The sequence below is a fragment of the Lonchura striata genome, chromosome 4, assembly GCF_046129695.1.
Source record: "Lonchura striata isolate bLonStr1 chromosome 4, bLonStr1.mat, whole genome shotgun sequence".
Classification (NCBI taxonomy): Eukaryota; Metazoa; Chordata; class Aves; order Passeriformes; family Estrildidae; genus Lonchura; species Lonchura striata.
The window spans coordinates 8839031-8862801 of record NC_134606.1 but is presented as its reverse complement, the minus strand read 5'-3'; the positions used below and the strand labels follow the sequence as shown (position 1 = coordinate 8862801).

At 45.8% G+C, this 23771-nt stretch overlaps 1 protein-coding gene across 4 annotated transcripts in view; it reads left to right on the top strand.

The window, feature by feature from the left end:
* Positions 1-2495, top strand: part of ZFYVE28 (zinc finger FYVE-type containing 28) — a 146698-nt gene extending 144203 nt beyond the window's left edge. For all 4 annotated transcript variants that reach the window (XM_021550715.3, XM_021550713.2, XM_021550714.3 and 1 more), the window contains one exon: positions 178-2495. In XM_021550715.3, coding sequence (XP_021406390.1) covers positions 178-309 — 132 coding nt within the window. In that variant the 3' untranslated portion in view covers positions 310-2495. The remainder of the gene's footprint in view (positions 1-177) is intronic.
* The last annotated feature ends 21276 nt before the right edge of the window (positions 2496-23771 follow it).

The following is a 23771-nucleotide window of genomic DNA, read 5'->3' as shown; positions in this document are numbered from 1 at the left end:
GGACTGAGCCTGGCCAGGTAAACTGGGTAGGGATTGCTTGCTGGGGCCCCTCACTTGCTGTGCTGAGGACGGTGCTGATGTCAGCTCATACAATCTTCTCTCACCTCCCTTGAAGTCAATTTTGTCCCATCCTGTTCTTCAGAGGAACTGAAGAGAATTTTCCCTCTTGTTTTTCAGATCTTCTGTTCCCGCTGTTCCTCCCACTCTGCTCCATTACCTCGTTATGGCCAGATGAAGCCTGTCCGTGTTTGCACTCACTGTTACATGTTCCATGTCACTCCTTTCTATAGCGACAGAGCTGGTATCTGACATATTAAACTACTGGTGTGGCTTCTGGAGTCTTACATGGACTGATATCTTTGACCTAAGCCAAGAATTAACTTGAAAGAGGGACCCAGTGAGGGCACGTAGGCTTTGACATCCATTATTATAAATTTTGTACAGACAGTTTTTATTGCATTTTACTAAGCTGCTAAAGGGAACTACGAGGCGTCTGTAGCTCTAAGGCTACAGTACAGTCTTCCATAAATTTCTAACATTAATGTTACGATGCCATATGCAGAACAAATGCACTGTGTGGAAGGAAATAGGGCTCAGAGTATTGAACAGGCATTGCTGCTTATCTTACATGCTAGGCACAGAGTAGCCAGTTAATTCCTCCATCCCCCGTGGATCAGTCCCAAAGCTCAGACACTCCTGTGCCCACTGGAATCCCAGCATGGCTGTGGGCATCAGCACTCTCCCACCTGCTGCCGTTTTAACTTCTCCATGTCTAGATTTTTGCTACCTATGCTGAGATTAATAAAAGCAAATCTATTTCAGATCTATATTCAATATTTACAAAGGCAAATTTTTCAGTGAATCCCATAGGAAGCCCTGAAGGCCCTAAAACAGTATATTTCTGTTGCCTCTTATTTACCAAGCAGAGCAATAACTCCAAGTTGTCTTCTAAAAATTTTTCCAACTTCCGATTCCATAGTTTGGAGTTTGGAAGTATTTATAATCTGACTAATTTATGCTAAATTTTGTTAATAAAAGTCTGACACAGAAGTATGGTTTCTATATCAGCATTTAAAGCCTAACAAACTTCAGAAGAAGTGGTTACCAAATAAATGAATTCATATTAAAATAGTTATTTTTGACAGTTTGGCAGCAAAATTTAGTAGACAAGATGAATTATTTCTCTCATACTGAGGTTTTTTAAAAGGCAATTATATAATGAGATATCCAAAAGGTCTTACAGAATGGTCAACCAGAGAAGGGTACTTGTTGTCCACATTTGGCAGAGTAACCATGTAAAATAGTGCATACTGGTACTTCACTCATGCTAACAACTCAGAAGACATTTGTATTTATTTGAAACACCAGGGAATAGTTGTTATCTCCACTCAGAGAGGAAAGAAATAAGACTCACATGGATTCATGCTATGATCTTGCACGAACTGTTTGCAGTAAGAGGTCCCTGAGCACTGAGGTTTCAAAGGCATTTGGACCTGCTTTGAGTTGACCACATGAAAAGCAAGGCAGTGTGTGCTGTGGTTACAGAGGAAATGAGATCAGAGCTCTTTGCTGTGCCCCCTTTCCTGACTCGTGGTGTTGCACACTGTGTTTCAAAGTGATAAATACAAAAATGGGTGAGGAAGTTGTTGGTGGTATCACGCTTGAGAAAGGTCATCACACAAAATGATAAGGCAAAACTGGCCAGTGTTAATTTTCTTTTAATTTTATTTATTTTTTGGGGGGGACATTCCCTTTGCTCAGTGGTTTACTGTTCAGTGTTAATGAGCCATATAAGGGTGCTGCAGTTTGGCACTACTATCATTTTGATCCAGATGAAACAGCTTCACTTAGTTTATGTGTAATGCAGAAGCCTTATGATGCTGTTTGTAGACAATGTCAGCTCTGATGTGTTATCTTCACTTATTTATATTTTTTATTGCCATTACATCCCTGAAATCCTTCACATGAAGTCCTTGGGTTGGAGTGTCTGCATTCACTACAGTTTGGAAAGGCATGGGGTTGGGTGATTGGTGGGAGATGGGTAATGTGGTGCAAGCAATGATACTTATTCAGGCTTAAATCTCAGGCTTCACATTGCAATGATTATTGCAGTTTTATTTTTAGGAAAAAAAAAAGAGAAAAACACATAAGAAATTTAATGCTTCTTTTATAGGACAAAAAAAAAATCGCAAGAAACTTCAGTTGTGAAATAAATATGCACAAAAAGTTGCTTCTGTGGAAAAAAATCTTATTTAATGCACTGAATATTTATTTAAGCTTGTTTTTATTTTGTAAATGCTGTAATTCAGAATCATTTCCATAAATATGATATTTAAAGATCTCAGACACTATAGTTTCTTATGTAAATACAGACTCCTATTTCTCTTACTGAAAAGCACAATGACTATATCAATACTAATATACATTTGCCTCAAGAAAGACTTTCATCTTGTAATCTCTTCAGATAATTAAAGTGTCAGGACTTTCTACTTCCATGTGCTGGATTGCTCTTTCATTCTGGGGTTTGTTTACATAGAGTGACAGCTGCCATCCTGTCAAACAAACTGGCCTTAACTCTTTATCACTTTGCAAATAACATGAAAGAAATTGGTTTAAATTTGAAAATGGAAATCACCCATACAGTGAAGGGGTAGTAAATCAAAGCTGGAGTACCAGCCTGTCACTTAGCATTGCCTCGTGCTATCTCTTGCCACCAGCTGAAAATCTCCCTTCCCAAAATATCTTGTGTCAATGGTCACTTCAGTCATCAGGCATGTTTGATCTGCCTGTGTCACATCTGAATAATCTTTCCTGTGGGGGATACAAATCTGCAATGAAAACAGTGCTCCTTGGATCTCCGTGCACTGTTATCCTTGGGAAATATAAATGCCTAGTGCTGCTTTGTTCTGCCTCCTGTATGAGATACAGCTGCCAAAGGTTTTATGGGAATTAATTTTCATTTCCAGAGGACCTAATGCTCCATGGCTCTGGGATGCCATTTCACTGAACAGAAAACATACTACAGCTCCATTACACTGGGGTCTTGGCTTTAGTGGTGCAACAATGGGGAAACTTAATGGGAAACCTGCACACAAATGTTGTAAGATTGTATTTGAATTAACATGAATAATGTTTATGGGCAAATAATGCTGCCTTCAGGTGTGTATGAATAACTGAACAATATAAATTTATCCTAAAGGGACTTTTTAATCAAAAAGGGGCTTTCTCCAGAATACAACATGTTTCACAGCAGCTTTCCTGTTGAGGATATCACAGTGGGAGTGAAGAGGACAATAAGGTAAGAGCAGCTTTGCCAAAGGCAGCAATAATTCACCTGGTGCTGGACTCTCCTGTATGGCAGTTCCCTTCTGAATCACGCCTATTTCTAGGGGGGGGAAAGTAATTACAGTAAACTTTGGAGTGATCCTTTTTAGGTCTGTACAAATCATACAGCATTTCCAGCCCTCTCTGGGTTTGTAAAAGCAGGTGGATATCAAGGCGTCCTCTGTAGTGAAAGGAACTTCATACCTCTGCTTCCATAGAGTATCCCTGTCCAGAACATTCTAACAGACTGGAAAGCTGTCACACAGCTGAGAGGCAGCCTGGATGGAGATGATGGGTGAGGAGTGACCTTTGTGTGCATTGTCTGAGCTGAAGGGAAGGAGGAGGGAAGCAGCCTGTGTGTGGTTGTGCCTGCACTCAGGTGGGGAGATGGGAAAGGTGGGCTGTGGGAGCAGGAGATTGTCTGCAGGAAAGCCTCGAACACAGCCCCATCACAGTCGTGCTGGAGCTGGAGGAACCAGCCCTCGGAGCCTCGCTGAACTCTCAGTTCGTGCAGTCAGAGCTGCTGGGGCTGCACCCGCTGGTTTCCGTGGCAACCCCCGATAGCATCTCCCTGCCAGTGCCAGACTGCAGCACTGCTCCTGCACATGCAGGCAGGGAGACTCCTGCTTTCTGCTTCGTCAGAGGGATTGTGATGGCTCAAATGTCTTCATTTGTAACCAAGGTTTGTGCTGCAGTCAAGCGCTTACTGTGAACTCTATTTTCTAATGACAGCATTTACTTAATTATGCCTTATGTTGCTTGTCTGGAAGAAATCATCTCTATAGGCATCCTTAGGTCTTTTTCCTTCTCTTTCACCCTTTACCTCACCCATCACTCAGCTTTCATTTTCTGCTGTGTATAAACTAGACTTACTTTGTGACCTCTGTGAATATCTTACCCATAGTGAAACATTAAGACAACTCAAGAAGCTTTCATCTTTATTGTTTCCTGATCTTACCCTTCAAGTTCCCAGGCACAGGCTTGTTTCAAACCACTTGGTATCCTTGTACCTGCAGTAGCATCCTGCCACACAGGTCCTGGATGCCTGAGATGCCATGGGTCTTGCACCAAGATGTTCATAAAGTTCTGCAGTATTCTTTTAGTTTGTGGTGGAGAAAGGATAGCTCCTAATTCTCAGGTTTTAATAGCTGTTAGAAAATTACAGATATTGCTATTTGGCTCTTTTTTCCTTTGCTCTTAAATGAAAAAATGGTAAAATAATAGGCCAGAAGGATGAAGAGGAGACTTGTTAAAGCTGCTCTGTGGAAGTGCGAAGATGATGTTTTAATGAAGTAATTGGTCTCTTTGAAAACAAGCTGTAACTGCATGTGCTAGGAATGCTGGGGCTCATGCATAAAACAATCTGGGCAATTAGTCTTTCATGAACTCATTTCATTTCTTGTTTTCACTAAACATGAAGGTTCTGAAGTGTAAAGAGTGATTTTCCCTCATGTTTCACTCTAAGGTATGAAGTTGATTTTTCTTCTCGGTTTTTCTCTGCAAACAACCACCAGCCTGTTAGGGCTCTGACTGAACTTTTCTGCAAAAGGGAAAATCCTGTGTCCAAAGCAGCCAACAGTAGGACTCTCTCAGCCTCCCACCCCTGGGGAGCAGTGAGAAGTGCCTGTGGGCACAAGTGACTGCAGAGGGGCTGTTGCTCATGCCCAGCCTGCTGAGTGATGCTCCCATCTGCTCTTTCTCAGGAGCATGAGGTGTCTGACACAGCCCAGGATTTGGGGGACCACTGTGCCTGGGAATGGCAGAGCCAGCAAGCACTGAGCTGTAACTACCTCACATAATACAGAGAATTTATTTTCTGAAAATAACCCCAGGCCAGGTACTCACACCACTTAAACAAGCACTTAAACTCATGTCTTACTCTAGAAAGTCTTATTTATGTATTTCTGCACTTTTACATAGTTCTTCACAGGGCAATAAAATGTTGGTGTTACTGCCATGACTTTTTATTCACTGAGTTAATAAAAAGGATATAAAACAGCAGCAGGGGGAATGTTTGAGGTGACTGCTTTTCATATAATATTTCAGCAATGGCCAGCTTTCAGATTTTTAGCTGGAATTAGGCTGTGGTTCATGGGCTTGTCAGTACAGTGCAAGATGATGGTAAGAACTAGTCCTGAATGGCATCTGTACTGGTAATGTCTTTGCTGATGTCCTGTAAAACATGTTAAAAATGTCTTTCTTAAGAGTTGTGTCTGAAAATGATGTGAAAGTGCCTCAGCCTTTTTGGACAATTTGAAGAAAATTGTCCCTCAGCATTCCAGGGCTGGGGCAATGGCTCTGCATGGATTGTCCCAGTCAGATCCTTGGTTATGAGAAGGCACTGTCTGGTATGTAAAGAGCAGTGAGATTATCCTGGCTTTATTACCAAAGGACCTGTACCATGGCATCTTCCTCTGTGTTTGGGGAGCCTCTAAGATCAAATTTTGAAGCACTTGATAATTATTTTTTCTCATCAAGATCATTTGAGATTGCTGCTTCACTAGCAGCTTTCCTGTTTGTTATGCAGCAGTAAAGCCTGCTGGTTTTGGGTTGTTTTGGTTTTTTAAATTGATTTCGCTTTCTTTGGCTTATCTGCAGAAAGCTGGAGATTAATAATTGAAGATATAAACAGAAAAATAATCACTTCAAGTTCATAAATATATTTAAACTACTTCATGATGCTCTCAAATACTGGAAAATTGTGCAGTAAAAACTGAACCCCAAGTAGTCCAAAAAGTCCTGCTTTTGTCTAGGAGGACTTGTTGCTGCTGGAAAGCTGCAAGTTTTGAGGACCAAAACTTACAGGTTTGAGCCAGTGATTGTAATTCCTTTGTCTAGAAATAACTCTTCCTTAATTAAAAAAAAAATAATGAAAGAAATTGTTGTACTTCTCATGTCAAGAACCTCTGTTCAAAGAAGACAATTCAACTTGGTCCAAGTGTCTTGGAACAAAATATAAAACTACCACTAATGAATTCAGTGATCTCTTTTATACCCTCTCATTGCCTTGTCTTTTAGAGTTTCTTTCACAGCAGAACATCAACCTTGCTTGGAGAACAAAGCAGGAAAACCTTGCCCACCTGTACACCTGACAGGTGTTCTTCACTGTCATGTTTGTTCCTCACATTCTGCTTTCTGCCTCTCTTGCTTTTTTCTCTTTAAAGGAATGATATTGGAGTCAGAGTCTAAAATGAGTCTCAGAGAAAATGTTTCCATATTTCTTTCCTTTAGGGAGCATTTGAAATATGGCTGTGTCTAGTGTCTGTCTCAAAATGTGCTTTGTGATAATCTGAGGATGCAGACTTGCATCCAGATGCTGCCTCCATGCAACTTTTAACTTACACTGGAACAAGAACAAAGTAAAGACTCCAAAAGTAAAGCAGCAGTAAAGAATCCAAAATTTAGGCTGGTGTAAAGTATGAAAGCTTAAGAGTATCTTAAGTGCTTACTGAAAATATCCAACACAAGTGGCAGCCTCTGCCACTGCCAGGCATGAGGCCAGAGGGGGTGCAGCCCTGAGCTGGGGACCTGGGACCTGTCCAGGCTGGAGGGCTGTCAGCTCCTTGGCTTCTTTCTCCCAAGGGCCACTGCCCAAAGGTTTTTTTTTACAGGCTGGTTTGCTAAAAGCAACTCCCAAGAGAGATGCAAGATGTTGTCTTACCTACTGCATTAAGGGTATTTCCAGTGAGCTTGGAGAAAAACCCATTGGGAGTGCAACTTGTCTCTTCCCACCCAGTGTTAATGAAACACTGTTTCTTGGCAGGTGGAAGGGACAGAGAGGCTATTGGGTTTTGTTGATTATATTTTTACTGCCTAGCTGCAGTAAGAAATGATAGTGTTCACTTCTTGAAAATCTCAAATTCCCATTCATGCAACAGATAATTCTCATAGTGTATTCTAATTGTAGAGTGCAAATAACTACCAATCATGAATTAATATTAGCTTGTTTTTAAACAGAAAAATCATTAACCCCAAATCAAGCAATTATGAAAGCACTTCCTGTGAGAACAGACATCTCAGAAGCTGCCGAGGGCACCAGCAGCATGTGATAACACCCTCTGCCCCATGTGCTGCTCCTGGAGCCTTTCCAGTGCCTTCCCAAGATTCAGATGTTGTCACAGCATTAGCTGCCAGAGGAAGTCTGTTCCTGCCAAATCGTGTCTTGGCTGCTCTGTGCTCTTGTGCTGCTGGTGTTCAGCTCTGTCACCTCTGCAGGGTTGCATTTATTTGTGGTATTTATAAAACGGATAAAGCACCTGGCACAAAGGAGGATGGAACTGAATGGGGGAAGGTGTCGGGCAAGAGTCCTGCTAGAAATGTTCCTGGTGTGTTTTGCTGTGAGGGAAAAGCCATGGGAGTGACCAAGGGCTTGGAAATGTTCAGAGTTGCAATCTATTGAGTGTATCAAAGAGATTGGGCTGCAGACGCCATCAGTGAATGCCTGCACTGGTGCACAGGTCTGGCAGGCTGGGCTCCTCCTGGCAGGGGTCTAATGGCAACAAGTGGCCAGAAGTTGAGTCACCTTGAACAAACACAGGTTAGAAAGAAGAGGTTGAATCTCCTGTGCTTAACCAGCTGCTGGTTGTTGAGCACAAGTATTTTTAACAAACAACATCAAATACCTATGAGCACAAGTATTTTTAACAAACAACATCAGGTGCTTCTTACAGGCAGAGTGGTGTGGCCACCCATGCTGGGACTAAGGCAGAAACAAGCACTCAGTGGACCTATCCTGTGACAGAGGTGTCAGGGTCCTGGTGGCCTCAGTTTATAAATTGGTGCAGGAAGTGACCAAGACTCTGTGGGCTGATGTGCAGGAGGGATGCAGCAGCACAGGCAAAGTCACCCAGTGCTCTCCATCTTCCTGTTTCACCCCAGAGCTAACCCTGCACCAGGGCTGGAGTCACACTGGCTGTTACAAGAAGCAGGAAAAGAAAGGTAATAGATCAAACACCAGGAAGAGAGATGGAGGGAGAAATGTGCTCCCATTTAGGAGCCCAGTATCTAAAGGAGGGGAAGGGAAATCCCTGACCACAGAAATCTCCCTGTGTGAAATTCCTAATCAGCTACACGAATCACTTCCCAGTTTGCCAACAACAGTCTCCTGTCCTTGTGAGCTGGCTGTGATTTCCTGCAGTGCTCATTAATACTGGTGTCATGCTGAACACATTGCTCCTGCACAAGCCAGGCTGGCTCTGGGTACCATCAATGCACCATGTGTGGGAGCTGAGCACGGCTGTGCAGAGTCACTGCTTCCACACCCTGCCTGTAGCTAGAGAAGAAATGATCCTTCTGCTTTGTTTTCCTTCACAAATACTGGACATGGAACAGCAGGTTTGCCTGAGGAACCAGGCATGGAACCACAGTGGCCAGGCCTGCGTAGACCTTACACTGAGGTACAATAGAAGATGGAAGTAAACTTTTATTTACACAACAGAGACTTATTCATAGGCTCACCCAGCTGTGAAGGACTGGAGGGGGGAGCCATGTCTTTCTTCTGCCTGAGCATGAGAAGTGGCTTCTGCCCCCTCACCACTTCTGCTGAGCCCCTGTCCCAGTCCATCCCTTCAGAGATGCTCAGGATGAAGGTGCTGTTGTGAACATTTGTTTGGGCCTCCCAGAAGCAGAGATGTTGCAATGCTGTGCTGCAGTCGAGTCTGTAGGGTTTTGTATAGTAACTCCTTCCTCGGCTTAACCTTGTACAATGCACAGTGCTCCTGATCTTCCCCTGCCAGCCACGGTACCAGCACTGGTTACTGTGCCCTCACACTGCTGTAGGCATGTTATCTCCATCCTACAGAAGAGCTTATTAAAATACTCAAGAACACAAGATCGGCTCATCTTGTCCTGCTATCTCAAGCATCTGTGAATAATCTCTTTCATAAATTACTTGTATCTCATCACAGAGGTAAGTGCAGTTCTTTTTACTGTACTCAGACCTTAATCTTCTCAGCAGACCAAGGGTTTTAGAGAGGCTGAAGTCTCCAGACCCTGATGTTTTAGTGGTCCTTTGAAGCTTAACTTTGGATCTCAGAGTCAGTTATCCCTGTTCCTCCTGCATGCCAGGGAGACCTTTTGCTCCCTGCCTGTCACCTGGAGCCTTATTTAGAGATGTGTCTGGTGGGAAGAAGAGAGCTTGTAGGAAATGTCTATACTCTTGTAAAGAAGGGTGTTGTGCCATGTAAAATGAGAATGGCTCTGAGCCTGGCGTGGCTCTGGGCTTCAGCTTGAAAATTATATCTTCTCCTGATCTTCTGAAAGTGATCAGTACCCTGTAGGTTCCCTTTCCCTTTGGCAGTCTGCTCTTGTCTAGAGGCAGTCTCTGGTCTTCATTTCGCTTGTTAAAACCTGCCGGATGCATCAAGCACAGGCACCTTAAGGTGGACCTTAAAAGGCTAAACTTTTGCTCTCACATCCATTATTCCCACTTGGGCTTACAGCTCCATCCCAGCAGGTGTTTGTAACACTGTGGGGCAGCTCAGCTCATGAGGATGCTGAGTGCTGGCTCACTGGTGTGTGTCAGCACACCTGAAATAGTGTGGGGTATCTAAAATCTCCTTCCAGGCACTGTCTGGGCAGCAGAGCCAGTGTCAGGCTGGCGGCTGTGGTCCATGCATGCGGTCTGCAGCACAGTGTTTGTATCTTGGTATCAGTCCCTCCTTTTGGTAAATGCAGCAGAGATTGATGGGTTTGTTTTGCTTAGATGGTAATGAAGCAGTTAATTGCACTCGGTAGTGGCTGTCTCTGCCCAGCTGCCCAGGGAAATATCTTAGAGGTTTACCCCACGGCTCCTGGGCTTCGTAAGCACACCCAAGCTATCACCCAAATCCCTGGCCGCTCAGCTTTCCCAGCTCCCTTGTTGATTGTTTTGCTCTTTCCAAACACGTATTTGATCTGCTTGTTCCACCAGCCCTCTGTGCTCAATGTTGTGTGCAGCGATTGGCAGCGGTGCCGCTGTGCGCTCCCACGGCGCAGCCCGTGCTGGGCATCCCGCTCGGCGTCCCCGCCGCGGCCCCTCGCTGTCCCCGGCTGTGCGGAGGTTCTGCTCCGCCGTCACTCCTCTGCACAAGCCCTTCCAAGTCTGCCACGTGCTGAAACATTTCCCTTCCTTCCCGCCTTCACCGATAGTCCCCTGTCCCCCTGCTCTGATCGAGCATGAACTGCTGCTCCTGCATGGCATCCATTGCATCCAACAGCTACAAGGTTGGGTTATTTTCCTTCACTGGGGCTTTTAAGTATTTTTTTAAAGCCCGTCCTAGCATCCTAAAGTCACCTTCCACCAAAGCAAACATCTCATATTTAAAATGCAGCAAACCCGTTCTTTCCAGTTCTTCTTGCTAAATAACGATTTTTCCACCTTCAAAGTCCCAGCCGTGCGGGACAGGGAGCAGGCAGCACTGTCACAAGCCAGGCTGCTCTACCTGCTGTCACAGCACCGGGCTCTGGCTCTGCCGAGCATTGGACTTCAGGTCAAGTGCTTGAGCTGCGTGGAAGCCGATTGTGTTTGGGGGGTGAGTACCGAGTCCTTCCATCCCCTGCTCTGCTGTCACGCAGGAGCTTTGTTAAAGCTAACCTAGAGCACAATATTCGGGTCAAATGTAAGCGGTTCAAGTGCTGGCACAGTGGCAGGAATCACGCTGTCCTCCGGGGTCCCTGTCCCCAGCGGGTGCTGGCAGCTGGCACCCGGTGCTGGGGTCTGGCACCAGCGCCTCGGAGCCTCCGATCCCCCGGGATGGCACGGAGGGATGCCCCAGCACTCCTGCCTCGAGTGAGAAATGAGATTTTCAATGCTCTGTGAGCCCACAGGAGACCACGACCTGCAGCGTGAAGCCGCCGAGCCCCGCGGGGAGCGAGCAGCGCTCCCGGCTGGGGCAAGAACAGCAATTCGTGTTTTTATGCCCAAGCCCTCTGGACAGGAGGCAGAGGCGCTTGTCCTCTGTGCCAGGCACAGCTCCGGGAGCGGATGCTTTCTCCCTGGGGCGGATGGCTTGTCCCGGAGCAGACGGCTTGTCCCAGAGCAGACGGCTTGTCCCAGAGAGGATGGTTTGTCCTGGAGCGGATGGCTTGTCCCGCAGAGGACGGCTTGTCCCGGAGCGGACGGCTTGTCACAGAGAGGATGGCTTGTCCCGGAGCGGATGGCTTGTCTCGGAGAGGATGGTTTGTCCCGGAGCGGATGGTTTGTCCCAGAGAGGATGGTTTGTCCCGGAGCGGATGGCTTGTCCCGGAGCGGATGGCTTGTCCCAGAGAGGATGGCTTGTCCCGGAGCGGATGGCTTGTCCCAGAGAGGATGGTTTGTCCTGGAGCGGATGGCTTGTCCCGCAGAGGACGGCTTGTCCCGGAGCGGACGGCTTGTCACAGAGAGGATGGCTTGTCCCGGAGCGGATGGCTTGTCCCGGAGCGGATGGCTTGTCTCGGAGAGGATGGTTTGTCCCGGAGCGGATGGTTTGTCCCAGAGAGGATGGCTTGTCCCAGAGAGGATGGCTTGTCCCGGAGCGGATGGCTGGTCCCAGAGAGGATGGCTTGTCCCGGAGCGGATGGCTGGTCCCAGAGAGGATGGCTTGTCCCGGAGCGGATGGCTTGTCCCAGAGAGGATGGTTTGTCCCAGAGAGGATGGTTTGTCCCGGAGCGGATGGTTTGTCCCGGAGCGGATGGTTTGTCCCGGAGCGGATGGCTTGTCCCGGCGCGGATGGCTTGTCCCGCAGAGGACGGCTGATCCCAGAGAGGATGGTTTGTCCCGGAGCGGACGGCTTGTCCCCGCAGAGGATGGTTCGTCCCAGAGAGGATGGTTTGTCCCGCAGAGGACGGCTGGTCCCGGCGCGGCCGCGCGGCCGGGGCGGGCGCAGTCTCGGTGTGACCCCGTGCGGCCGCCGGGCGCAGTGCGGGCCGGGCAGCGCGGCCGGCGGGGCCCGGGGGCGGCCGGGGCACGGCCCCGCAACGCTGCGGCTCCGGTAATCGCCAGCCCCGCTTACAAAAACAAACCAAAAGCACCAATAAAAACAAACGAAAGCCCAGCTGGCTCAGTGCCGGGCTGCCAGTGCTGCCAGAGCTCATCCCTCGCCCGGGTACCCTCACAGCCCCTCAGCCCGGGCACTCGGCACCGGCGCTGCTCCAGTGGTGTTTGCCAGTTAAGATGGAAATGCCAGCAAGCCAGGCCTCCAGATCCCCTTGGAATTGCAGCTGGATATAGAGGCCATTTAAGTGTTTTCCTATTCTCAAGCCATCTAGAAATGGAAATGGGCAGCTGGGGCAGTTCAGGCAAGTCTGGGTGCCCAGAGCAGCTGCTCGTTTCCACGGCCGGGCCGTGCCCCGAGTGTGGCTGCCTCATCCCTGTGCTGGCTCGGTAAGGGTGAGAGCAGGAGCTTTGCAGTTCACAGTCTCAGAGATGACCACCCTGCCCACCTCCGCTGATGTGGGAGTCTGCTGGAGACTTCAGGCTGAAAAATCCGCTCAGCCACTGGAAGGAGCAGAGCGGCTTGTGAACGCTTACAGCAGCACATCCAAGGCAAGTTTCGGAAGCGTGTGGAGCAGAGCAGCCTGGGCTGGTGTTGCTCCTGCAGTGCTGTGACAGCTGAGAACAGAAACCAGCTCTGAATGATTTGCAGTTTAGTCTCTGATTTAGAGTCTGGAGAGTGCAAGAGTGTGTCTGCAGTGCTGTCCTTGCCAAGGCTCTGTTTAATGTCCTGGCCTGGGGTGGGAAGCAGGAAGGAGCTCTGCTTTTCTGCTGCTCTGTCACAAATCATTGGTCTAGGGCTGTTTTTACTTACAGTTTCCCACTTGTTTCTCTTCCTGCACTTGTCAGGGGTCTGCCTGGTGCAGGGAGCAGTAGGGGAGGAGGTTCCTCTTGCAGGGTGTCTCCAGCCCAGAGAGGAGCAGTAGCCCTGCAGAACATCACACAGGGATGCAGACATCCCTGTGTGTGATACTTGTGATCATCTTTGTGTGGCTTCTACTGAAACTCAGCATGACATTTTGCACCCACCCCATGAAAAGATCACTTCATGGCTGGGTGATACCAGGAGAAACAGGCAGGATGAAACTTCTCAGAAGAATGACATTTCAAGGCCTCCCAAGGCTTGCTTGTTAATTTATGCTGACAAGTATTTACAAAAATTTCCATGCATCCAGCCCAGAACGTCCTGCTGTTTCTGAATATGCCATACGGTGCAGGGCTCAGCTTCTGCTCCAGAAGCATCTGTGCCTCTGAGCATGGCACGTGGGACCAAGGCGCTGACCACGAAAACCTGGTGAGCAGCTGACATGGCAGAGTGGGGCCAGGCTGCCTGCAGGGCTCTGCATGCCACTGATTAAATGCCTCAGCTCTTCTTTCCCCTCCACTTGGAAATCTCACTGTTAACTTAAAGCCTCCCTGTGGGTTTGCAAACTTGGAGAATTTTTTTTTTCTATGAGATGAGTTCTCCTTGCCAAGAAGGTTTTAATAACTCACCATGAAATTTATAGAGTTTAAATTTAAACCACACGTGGGAAAGTAGAGCTGTAACAGTTTAATCCAATTTAACCTTGAGCGATCTGTTCCACAGCACTCAGGCAGACAGTTCACACCACAAGCAAAACTCCTCTGTGGCGTAGCAGACAGCAGCTCTCCCATCATGTGAGTGTTCTTTCCAAAGCACAGAGGACCAGATAGGGCCATCTATGTCCCTGTTTCATTCTCCTGCAAGTCTCCCCTTAGAAACAGCAGGAATCTGATGCAGCTCGCAGTTGGACATCCCTAGGCAGAAGTTAAGTCTTGCTCTAGCTGGCATGTTTTCCTTCCTATGCTAAAGAATATCCTTTTCATGTCACCTCCTTTTCTTGTCCCATAAGAAGAAGAAGGCACACTTCATGGGTGACAATATAAATGCATCTGGCTGGGGAAGCAATCTGCTGAGAGTCTTCTTGGTACTTTCCAAGGAGAGGAGGTGGGAAAGTTTCATTTCCAAGTCAGCTAGATGATGAAAAGTTTTATTTCCATTGACTTGCTTTGTTTTTTGTAGCAAAGTCAGTTTTATATCGCCACTGTTCCAGTGTAGAGACCTGAAACACCAAACATACATTCCTAGCACAAGTCAGATACAGGACTGGCAAAAGCCTGTTGACTGGTGATGTAAAATGCCCAAGCCCTGGGAGGATGCAGTGACTGCATTCAGAGGTGTGTTGGTGGCTTAAACCTGGAAGGGCTCTCCCATGGTGTCCAGCTAAGGTTAGGAAATTCAACAGTGAGCAGCTAAAGGTGCCTTTATGTATCATATGCACCCACAGCAGTTGTGGCTGTTCTAGTAACAAGAACTACACTGATTAGCTCTCTGTTGCAGTCCATAGCAGGTTGTGCCTGTTGGAAATGGGCAGACATTATGATTTTCTGGGGTGGCCAGGTGGAGACCAGAAATCCAGGCTAAAACTGTCATGGTTGACTTAAAGCTTCGAAGAACCACTGCATGAATGGCAGTGCTGTTTCTGATCCAGTGTTTGCTGTGTTTCTGAACAACTACCTTTGGTGCTGCCCTTCTTGGTAGTATCTCAGCCAAAAAAAGGTAGCAGCAAATTCAACTTTTCAGACTTTTATTTTTTCCCCTGGGCTTGTGCATTAGCAGAAGGTCATCCAATAATTTGCTTTGGTGAGATTTGCTGGTTTGCTCTGTTTCTGGAGAGAGGGATACTTATCGGAGAAATATTTTTTATAGGCATTAGATAGGACGTGGTGAGGCCAGAAATGAGTTTCATTCCATGTTCCCAGCCAGGTAGTTTCTCAGGGAGGATGGCTCCTGTCTGTGCAGCTCAGGTTGGAAACTTTGGGGTGGCAAAAAAGGGAAATATTCCCGGAACTGGATTCCCTTGCAGCTTGTCAGGCTGACTCACCAAGGCGGAGGTTTCCAGAATGACTAATGGCTGAGCAGGCATTGATTTTTGCCTGTCTAATGGGACACATCTTACAAAGTCTCCAGTTTCCAGACTGGGTGGGGTGCTTGCCCTTTGAAAATCAGATCCATGTATTGTGTATTGAGTAGACTGTACCAAAAAAGAAACCACAACCTTGAGACCAGGTAAGTGTGTCCATGGTTGGCTCCAGGCTGCCAACAGCAAGGTGCCGAGGCAGCTGCTAAAGTTGCCCTCGTGTGCTCCTATGCTTCATTGCTGGTATGATCAGGGCCTCAATTACAGACTAGACTTCTCAAAGCCTTTTGTCCTCATCTAAAGGGTTAATACACTCCCTAAAAGGGAGTTTCCTTCCTTTTTTTTCCCCCTCATCAGTGTAATATTTGTTCTCCTGTTGTCATCTTTCTGCTCTTGATGAGCACATCAAGTTTACATGCATAGGCCTGGCTGCTCAGTGATGCTTGAAGTTGCTCTTGACCAGTAGCTCCATGTCAGCTCCACAGGAGACAGGGCAAACCCTGAGGTGATTGTGGGAACAAAAGCTTTGTAATATGATATGTTATTTCTCATCATGGCTGTGACTCCTGAATCCCTGTCACAGAAGAAATACAGAAGTTAGTCAGGCTTACTCTGACACCGAACTCTCTGTTGAGCACCCAGATGACAACGGCTTCACACCTGATCCAGGCTGAGTATTCAGCTGCAGGACTGGGGAAAGCCCAGTTCTGGCTTGAAAATCTGCCAAGCAAATCTCCTGCTCTACACAATTAAGTGTAATTGAGTACACTAGGTGTGAGGAGACAAGGGTTTGAGTTATTTTTGACCTTTCTCTTGCTCTGTTTCATTAGGCTCTGGAACTCTGTGGACCATGTGTGTGTACTCTCCCTGCTCTTTGGTGACAGCACCAGCACAGGTTCAGCACTTCATCCCTGCTCCCTGTTCCTTCCAAGGGCACAGCAGAGCTGAGCTGCCGTGGACCTGCTCAATGTCCTCCTGGGGGATGTCAGAAGGTTTTCCAGCCCTATCTGGGGACACATGTCCCACTTGTGAGGCAGGTCTGTGGGGCCAGATGCTGCTCCTAGTTTAACCCTCTCTGGGATAAAACTGCTTCACTTCCCCCTCACCTCCAGGGGCAGTTTTGTGGCTCCAAAACACAGGACTGTCTCCCTGTGGAGAAGAAATGGGAGCTGCTGCTATAGCCCAAGGAAGGGTCTTTCCACTCCTCCTTTGGACTTATGGTCACCCCTGAAACTGGATGTGTCTTTATGGTGTTTTAAAGCTGATTTTTCCTGAGTTGGGGCAGCAGGGAGAGTTGGGCACAGTCATAGTGGACTGGTGATATTAAGAGCATCCAAATAGCCTTGGCAAATGACTGTGATCAAACCAAGCAGTGTTTTGTGGTCTGTGCACTGCACCAGCAGCTCATCAAACTCACCTTTTCCTGGTAATAAAAGTCTAGTCTCAGGCAATGAAGGAGCAAGAGAGCATTAGGCTTTTAAGAAGCAGACTTCAGAGACTGCATCCTCATTTTTTCTGCCATTTAAAATGTTTCCCTAAGGTTTTACTGCATGTAAATGAAATGATAATTACAATATTTTAATCCAATTAGCTCCCTTCATGATCTGGCAGGTGCAAATTGGAGATGGATCAAACTTTTTCTTACTGTGGATTCTGCCTGGAGCCTCCTTAAAGCTGGCCTGGCCCTGTGTGTACACGCTGTAGAGTGTGTGTTATGGGGGACTGCAGTGAGGTCCTAAATTATGTATGGCATATGAATTATTGCTGAAATGCATCACTAAGACTTCACTCATCGAACATTTCCAGCTCCGTGTGAGCAGCATGGGAAAAGCCAAGTATTTGCCTGTGGCATGGGCAAGGTTTTCATTTGTGTGGATTTAAACAGTGTGTGTCACTGACAGGAGTCACCTGGAGTTAACTTAATGCATTCCCCTACATCTTGAAGGAAATATATTTTGCAAGCTCTCATCTGATTAGCATGGAAATGGGATTTCTTGTGAAAATTGGGACAGAGATGGAAAAAAAAAAGTATCTTCATGTGTTATTTAAAAACAGAGAAATTCTTTGAAGGCCAGTGCAGCTGCCCTTTCTCAGGCACATTTCCCAGCTCATGTCAGGGACAGCATCCCCTCTTCCTCCTGCTTATCAAAACCAAGAGCAGGGAGCCCACCCTCTGCAAGGCAAAGGAGAGGGATGTCTGCAGTGAGGGCTCTGAGCATGGCCTACACTGGCAGCAACCTCTGGAGGACAGTTTCACAGCATTTCCTAACACCTGTGGATATGACTAAGCTAAAAATGGTGGAAAACTGCCTCTTAAAAACCCCATTCCAGAGAGTGTCTTTGAATAACAGTAGGGTTTTTGTCCCAGGGCTCTGTCCTAATGTGGCCCTATCACCCTAGGGACCCCAAAGGGCATTGAAAGGATGAAGGAATTGCTTCTTGACAAAACCCTGTGCAGTTGTTCTGGCAGTATTACATAATTCCCGAAATAGAATGACAAATTTTATTTTATTTTATTTTATTTTATTTTATTTTATTTTATTTTATTTTATTTTATTTTATTTTATTTATTATTTTATGGAAGTGACTGCATTTGCTGAGAAATGACTGAACCTCCAGATCGGCCAAGTTAAGTGACACAACTGTCCCTTGAACATACTGGGCTGCACTGGTTAGGCACCCACCTTTACTGCATGGATGAGATGAAGGATAACTTCATATCTTTGGCCTGTTTTGGATGGAGAAATATTATTTATTTTTCCATTTATGTTCTGTTTTCCCTTTGGAAATGTTATGCCAGTCTGTGCTGAATGAAAGCTCTTACGGGACAGAAAAATCTTAATTCCTTTTAAAAGAAGGACTCGGTAAATATATTTCAGAATAAGGTTTCTTTTGATACTTGCTTTTCAAATCCCTGAGTGTTTTTATACCTCCACAATCTTCCATCTTCAGAGAGGTAGAAAGGGAATTTAAAACTGCCTTTCCTTCAGCACCAAGACCCAACTGCAAAGACAGTGCTTGTCAGTGATGGGAGGGGATCCAGGCCCAGGGAGATACTGGATCTGAGCTGTGAGGAGCAAGCCACTAATTACATTAAATAATAATTAAAAAGAACACAAAAGGCACTGAATGTTTTCAAACAAACTGGAGAAAATGAGTTTTGTACATTAACAGTCCATGAACCTAAGGGGGTAAAATCCTGCTGGCAGCAGTTTGCTGTTGGCTGTGTGGATGCTCTGTGGTGCAGTACAGTCCTACCTTTCCTTTCCAGGGAGTGGGGGATGCTGGCACCTTCAGCTGAGACTGAGATGGGGGAGGCTGTTAGACCTTGTGGATTGTTGTCCTCCACTTCAGCTGAAGTTTCCCAGTGTCAGACTGACCCCTTCCCTGACTCTCCTCAGATGAGGTACAAACTGGGGATGTCAAGAAGCAATTTTACCTGAGAAGGTTTTTGGGTTTTTGCTTCTGTGGGAGGAGACACGGGGGTGAATGTTCAAATAAGATTTGGGTTTGGAGTCCTTAACTGCCCCACAATTTTCATTGGTTTGAGTTCAGCTCTTGATCTCCACATTAATTTTTCAGCATGAAAGGTCAGAGCACAAGAAGCAGAAGCCTTGGAAAACTGACGACACCCAGCCTGGGAGGGAGAGAAAAATTTCACATGGTTTGAGAATCCAGAAAAACAGAAAATTAGGAGTAAGGCAAGGGGCGGGGGCAACAAAAGGTAAGATTTTCTCTGGGTAAGGCAAGTAAAAGAGATTTGAGAACCTAACCAGTGTAATGAATTCACTTGATGTCTGCCTATAAATTCATGTCCTTAATAATTTATATTGAAAGATGAAAATTAAATAGGTTTGGATAAAGGTATTTTTTTGTTTGGGTTTGGGTTTTTCTTGTTTTATTTTGTTTTTGTGGGTTTTTGGTTGGTTGTTTTTGCTAATATAATAGGGGTCTACTCCAGGCCTCCTGCTGGGAGGGCTTTAGGAAGAGATGGGTTAAAACAGCCTTTCCTCTGGGAATGGGTCCCTGTAGAGTCATGCTAACTGTGAGGTTTGAGGAAAACCCTGTACTCATCAGTATTTTGGGGGTGGAGGAATGAATCTTCTCTTTAGGCAAAGAAGTGGCCACTCATTTCCTTGCCAGATGATGGCTTGCTGCACCTCTGCTCATTTGAAGCATCTCCTTATAGACAGTGACCAAAATATCACCCATGTGGTAAGATACAGCCCAAAATGTGTGACAGTATCAGGCTCTGTGCTCCCCATGTTGCACATGAAACAAAATTTGGTGCCAAAATGGTGATGTTTGCATGGACCCTAGAACTCCCACAGTCACGCTGGCCTTTTTCCTACATCAGCTATTTAGGAAAAAGAAAACCCCTCAGAGCTGCATTTCTGTGAGAACAGCCTTTGATGGAGGCAGATGCTCGGCTACATTTCCCAGTGATGCCCTGGAATGGCAGAGGCTGGTGGTGACTTTCTAGTGGGACATGAATATTTGAATAATTTCTCATTCCTGTCACAGACTTCATGTGCTCTCCTGTGAGGCTCCTTCCTTTCCTTCCCCCTTTCTTTACTGCTGCTGAATGGCACTTCCAGGTGTTGCCAAAGGACCAGGACACAGCTGTGGTCACAGAGATGGAGAAAACACCTCAGCCAGCACACCAGGTGAGATAGCAGGAGCAGCAAGCACTACCACAACTCCCTTCCACCTCCTTGCTCAGCTGCTTTGCTGCCCAGAATGTCATACAAAAAACAACAAAAACAACCCACCACCACCCTGAAAACAAACAAACAAACAAAAAAAAAAAAAAAAAAAAAAAAAAAAACCAAAAAAAACCCAACAAAAACTTCTCTGGGCAAAGCAAAACTACTCATCCCCCAGCCTGGGCAGGAGAAGGGGAGTGGGCTGAAGGTCACTTTATACTGACAGGGTAAATTTCTGGGTACTTGGTTGCATTTTCGTTTCTTCCTTGCCCCTGACTTCTCAAGAGATCTGCAGAAGTTTGAAGTCTTTGAAGCTGTTTCCTCTTGCTCAAACCGCCTGACTTTGGCTGGCTCTGACGCAGCATCGTGGTGCCACAAGCCCTGTCGCAACCCTGTGAGCTCCTGCTCATGCTCTGGGAACCTGGCACTGCCTCTGCAAGGCTCCTGTTGGAAAAGCAAACAGTCTGGTACTGACCAGAGAGAATCAGGGAGGGCTGAGGGGGTTGTGAGATGCCTGAGGTAACTGGGGAGGATGGAAGTGCTTTAGGTCCTTGTTTATTTATGTTTTACGTCAATGGGGAGGTGGGAGTTTGGGTCCTGCCTGAACATGGGCCTTGGAGAGAAAACCCCTGAGAGTGCTGTGGCTGAGTTTAGGAGCAAATAACCACTGTGCTTCCTGATTAAATCCTTAACCCCAGAGAGGCCTCTAGCATAGAGCCTCTGCTTAACTGTGGTGCCAAAATTGACGTCTCCCCGCTGCAAAACGTGGCTGCATAAATGTCCCACGGGAGCTCCAGACATCTCTGGAGCTGCAGTCACCTCTCACAGATGCTTCCCTCTCTCCACGGACTATGTAGGAAAACTGGGGTGCCTCCAGGTGGCAGCCCTGTCCACTCGAAACAGGGTTTGTTTTTCTCTTGAGATTGTAAGGGAACATCGGTAGCGGAATTAACTTGAGATTCAGTCTACCTTAGCAGCACGGTGGTAGGACAATGCTGGATGTGCAAGTGGTGATGCTCTTGCTTTCATACAATGATCCAGCACCTGCAGAAGTAATCCAAAACAAGATGTGGGCTCTGGGCTCTGCCAGCCTATGGACAGAGTGATTGATTGCAGGATTGATGCTGCAGCCTCCACAGCAGCCTTGGTCCTGCCCAGGACCAGGCTGGCAAGAATCACAGGGGCAGAAAGATGAGCACAGGTCTTAAGTGATTGCAGCACTCAATTGACTGGTTACAGGTCAGAGCCTGGAAATACAACACAAAAATGTAATTAGATAAACAACTCCTCCCACCCATAAGTGCAGGCTTAATCCTGCAATGAAGTGACTGATACTGGCCACAAAAAGCAGCCTTCTGGCTCTGCTGTGTAAAGTCCCCATTAAACCTGTTTTTTTGCTTGAGAACACCCAACAGCTACTGAGAAGAGAAAGGTGGAAACTCAGGCTGCAAACAGCTCTGCTCCATCAGCATTTATGTGGTCAGGCACCCACAAGCACCTTCTCAATAAGAAGTCAGAAATCTGTGGGTAGTGACTGAGAGGCTCCTTGCAAAATTTGAGCTTGATCCCTTTGTGGATCAAATCAACAACACCCTGAAGGGCTTCTTAAAGGGCTTTTAAATAGCACTAAAACATTTACAAGTTAACAGTGGTAATGAAACTTGGGTGTTCCCAAAATCTGCAGCCCAGTTTCTATTCCCAAAAGAAGGATCAAAATCTAAATGTTTTGAGGATTTAGTTAGCTTATTGCTCACAGGTGCCTTATGGTATTCAGGAAAATGTTCTGCTTTCTGACCAGAAGTTAGACTTGTAGGCTGAGCATGCAGAATTTGAATTTTCCTTTAATGCAGTGAAAAAGCAGAACACAACTACTATCTGAATTTGAGTTAGTCTAAGAATAGAAATTCCTTTTATTTATACTTTTAATTAAGGATGAGTTTTCGTTTCTGTCACAATGCACAGAATTATTTCTAAATCATATTTGAGACTTCCAGCAGAAGAGGTTAACTAATACTGTGAACTCAACCACCCAGGGGAGCTCTGCATTAATGTGGTATTTAAGTGGGGAGATCAAAGCTTTGATACCAAATGAAATGCTATTAACAGTTTCGCACAAGCAAAAACTTTCAAGAAATTTCAGTGCAAGAGGTTGGCACTGAGGAATGACTGTGGATGGGAAAAAAAAGGTGACTCCATCCCAGTTCTGCATTTGTTGGGTGGTCAAAGCAAGAGCTGACAGTAGCAAATTGCTCCCTGATAGTTGTGGGTGTTTTGGCCATGGTCAAGGCTGTAATGACCACTCTGAGAAGCTGTAGGGCAGAGGCAGAGGCAGCTCTCTGCTAACCTGCACTGTCTACTCCCAGCTTCACTGGTGAAGACAAATGTTGAAGTGTCTTGCTGTAGTCTGATGTTTCAGCTTCCCAGCTTGCACAATGAGCCTCCTGATTCTTTGCTCACATTGTATGCCACTAAGTAGTTCAGAAAGTTACCCAGTGGCTTTTCCCACCTCTTTTTAACCAGAAAGCAGCCCAATTCCTAATGTTTCTATCCAAACATGATTTCTGTTGTTGGTAGGAGAAATCAAATTCTTTGACTAAACCAGGATTTGGTTGTGTTCCTTTCATCTCTTGTTGTTTTGCTAAAGAAACAAAACATGCCCCCCCCCCCCAAAAAAAAAAAAAAGCAAAAACAAAAATCCAAACTACACCAATTGAAAAAAAAACAACCCAACCAAAAAACCCCTAAAAAAACCCTTAAAAATTGAAAAAGTATTGAAGAGAGAGACTATAATTTTTCAAAGTCTGCATATCTATCTTACAGCAATATCTTCCTAATTCCACAACTGCGAGCAAGTCAACAACTTATATGAGTGGGGTTAGACCACTAATTAAGCAAGGACTGTAGAAAATATTTAAGTGGGATCTACAGCATTGACCTGTTCTTTTTCAAATGCCAAGTTTATATACGTGACTGTGCATTTCAAATGGGTCAAGAGAGCTTGGTTGTAAGTACGCAACACATTGCTGTGAATTAATATTTAATCAAATGTACAACATAGGGCTGAATGTTAAAGCTTACCTTTGATTTTGACTTCCGTGATTTTCTTGGGTTTCTAAACCCCTCTGAAAATACTTCAGTATTTCATAATAGTATTACTCATATGATACGTTTCTCAGCTGTGATTAAAACTAGCTAGTGAGGATGTAAATCTGCAAAGGGAAATCTAAGCAAGACCTCATCAGCATAAAGTCTGTGGGAGACTAATTTAGTTACATCCCTATTAGTAATGACAAATCAAATTGTTCCTCTTTTTAAATCACTAATATAGCAAGGTTTTGCAACTTGGCATATAGCACGCATGATAAATCAGTTCAATTTGTACACAAACACTGAAGGCTGCCTTAAATCTGGGTTGATTTCTTATTCCAAACTTCTTCAGTGCAGTTCAGGTGAACCACCCTGGTTCCCTTAATACCTGGAACGACAAAAAAATAAAATTAATCTCTACCCCCATGTGCTGTATATCAAGCACTCGACATTTATAACCCTGCAGCTGATTGCTTAGCAACTGTCTTTGGGAGGAACCACTCACCTGATGTGCCACCAGGAGCTCTTGTGTTGCAGGGAAGAGGCTGGATGAAATGAGGTCAGGCAGCGTAAGCTTACCCTGTGCTGAGTGGCGCTCACTCCACTCTAATGAAATTAATCAAGGTCACTAATTTGATCCTTTTTTATTGTTATAATTTGAAACTGTAATTTGAGGTGGCTCAGAAACGCACAAGCATATCTGTAATTATACCTTTATAATTACATTTATATTTTAAGGTAAACATGTTCGTGTAGTGCTGT